The sequence below is a fragment of the Zingiber officinale genome, chromosome 1A (genome assembly GCF_018446385.1).
Source record: "Zingiber officinale cultivar Zhangliang chromosome 1A, Zo_v1.1, whole genome shotgun sequence".
NCBI lineage: Eukaryota > Viridiplantae > Streptophyta > Magnoliopsida > Zingiberales > Zingiberaceae > Zingiber > Zingiber officinale.
In genome coordinates this window covers 183,551,487-183,553,842 of record NC_055987.1, presented here as the reverse complement: position 1 = coordinate 183,553,842, position 2,356 = coordinate 183,551,487, and the positions used below count along the sequence as shown (strand labels likewise).

General features: G+C 44.5%; 1 protein-coding gene across 1 annotated transcript; it reads right to left on the bottom strand.

Annotated features, from left to right (window-relative positions):
* Window positions 1-474: 474 nt before the first annotated feature.
* On the bottom strand, window positions 475-1,961 carry LOC122038606 (ethylene-responsive transcription factor WIN1-like). Its single transcript, XM_042598412.1, has 2 exons — window positions 1,364-1,961; window positions 475-1,241 (listed from the first exon to the last, which is right to left on the bottom strand). The coding sequence occupies exons 1-2, from the start codon at window positions 1,441-1,443 to the stop codon at window positions 746-748; spliced, it is 576 nt and encodes a 191-aa protein (XP_042454346.1). The 5' UTR covers window positions 1,444-1,961; the 3' UTR covers window positions 475-745.
* Between the last annotated feature and the right edge of the window lie 395 nt (window positions 1,962-2,356).

The window sequence follows — 2,356 nt, the reverse complement described above, 5'->3', positions numbered from 1 at the left end:
TCCCAAGTCTAATTAATAGGTAGCCATAGGCGCAATGGCAAGAGGGAAAGCTTTAGGACTCTACAATTGCTCATTTGGATGGATGACCATAGGCATTTGCTAGACATTAATTGTGCATTCATAAGCAACAGCTGGGTAAATCTCAATGCCATTCATTTCCAATAAAGCAAGAGATAAGAGTGAAAGGGAACATGGACCTAGCTATAATGTCCTTATTGTGGGACAAGAGTATATATTATCCACACCCACAATTAGGACATAGAAGAACTGATTTCAGAAAGATGACAGCCACTTCTGTATTCTACTACTATTACACTGCTAATTAGTTGGAGCAAAACAGAGCATAATCTCCTTAAAAAAATACAGTGTCTTTCTCTATCAGAAAAAAAAAAAAAAAAAAAAGAAGAAGAAGAAGAATTTATCAAGGGAATTGAATGTGTAGTTTCCATATCAAAAAGGAGAAGATAGCAACCATTTAAGCATTTTAATTATCACTATTAAGAGAAGTTTGGTAGCAACAAATTAAACTTCTTATTCCACCTCCATCACTTTCGTAGCACACCTAATTGTATGCGTTCTTGATAAGGAAAAATTAGACAAATAGCTATCCATTTCACCATCTTTGCATGCTGAGGCCGACCTCTAAAATACCATATGATTTAACTTTCTTTGTGTGGGATTATATATTGACAAGCACAGTACTTGTAAATCATGCGATTGACTATATGCGGTACAAGGTTGGTGATCAGAGGAAGAAGCTGTCTTCACCTTCTACTCCAGCATGCTTCCGGTTGAGGAGCTCTTCTATCATCTGCAACGTCAGTCGCTCCTCCTCATCCACCGCCGTCGGGCCGGCAGAGGAGGAGGAGGGAGATGATGAAGTGGCCTGTTGAGGCGGCGCTGTGGCGACGGCGGCGAGCGGGTTGCCGAGCTCCACGGTCATGACCCAGCTGGAGGCGCCGTCGCGCGCGCCGGCGCGCTTCTGCCAGACGCCGATGTGGGACTTCTCGGTGTCGAGGCGGAGGCAGGTGAGCGACGGCGCGGGCGCGGCCTTGCAGCACTTGCGCAGCTTGGCGCTGAGCGCCTCCGACAGCGCCTTGGCGTCGGCGCCGTCGGCCGCCCGCGGGGGCACCGGGAAGTTGGTCTTGGCGTTGCGGCCGCTCATGAGCACCGCCGCCTCGTCGTACGCGCGCGCCGCCTCCTCCGCAGTCTCGAACGTGCCCAGCCACACCCTGCGCTTGCTGCAGCAAAGCAAGACGGAGCCCACATTGTCACCGTAACAATAAAAACATCGAATCGCAGTACCTAGCAAGAGATTAGACAAGTGCGGTGCGCATGCAACAAGGCTTCTTGTACTGCTTACAGTAGAGGGTGTCTGATTTCTGAAACCCAGGAGCCCCAGTGGCGCTGCCTCACACCTCGGAACTTCTTGGACTGTACCATGATTTGTCAAGTGTGGCAGGGGCTGACAGACAGGGAGAGTAAAGGATTCTCTGACGGCAAAGTACAAAATGGTGCAGTGGCAATAATCAAGTAAGGGCAAGAGAAATAGAAAGAGAAAGGGAGGATGAGGGAGAAGCTAAGAGACGAGGATGAAGGGTGAGGAAGGGAAGAGGAGGATATTAAAAGGGTTTGGCGGATGAAATTTGGCAGAGGACAGAGGGGTGTCGGTGAAGCGTGGAGGTAAGTAAGTAGCTAGCCATGGTGGTCAGTCACAGTACTCAGGCAATAAACTCCACCTACGCCCATGAATCACTCATTTATGTCTGCTTTCTCGTGGACTTTACATGTGTGTGCGCTTGAAAGACGCTGAGCTAGATATAACATGGTAGTTTAACTTATATATATGTGAGGAATAGGAAAGATTTCTGTCCAGGCCTCCTTCAAACTTGATTTTGTAGTAGTAGAATTCATAATTGAATCTCTAAGAGATCATTTCTTAAAAAAAGACTCTTAAATGATACTAAATATATAGTTATTGAAGTGCCACCTAATAAATATCGTCTTGTGATTATCAAGATGATACCAATTTAAGACATTAGTTATTAAACTCTCACCAACTTAGAATACAATAATTTCTAGTTTATGTATTTAAATAACTATTTAGGAAAAGTTCTAACTAGAAATTCAGGTATGATGAGGATTTAGAAGAATCTAAAATGCCACTTCGGGCTCCCCAGTCATCCGATGTTAATTACTACATGAATAATATATCGAAGAGTATATCTGAAAAATGTAACATAATTTTATCATACATTAACAAGGGTGGTGGGGGACCTAGCCAAGTCAGAATTCAATGAATGAGTTTAATCTCAAAAATATATATTAACCTCTCGATCATATAGCAACACCAATT

What these genes read in the sequence shown, in the direction of transcription:
- LOC122038606 (XM_042598412.1), bottom strand. Translation starts at nt 1,443, where the DNA reads ATGGTACAGTCCAAGAAGTTCCGAGGTGTGAGGCAGCGCCACTGGGGC. An exon ending in GAAATCAGACACCCTCTACT is followed by an intron (nt 1,242 to 1,363) that starts GTAAGCAGTACA and finishes GCTTTGCTGCAG; the next exon opens with CAAGCGCAGGGTGTGGCTGG.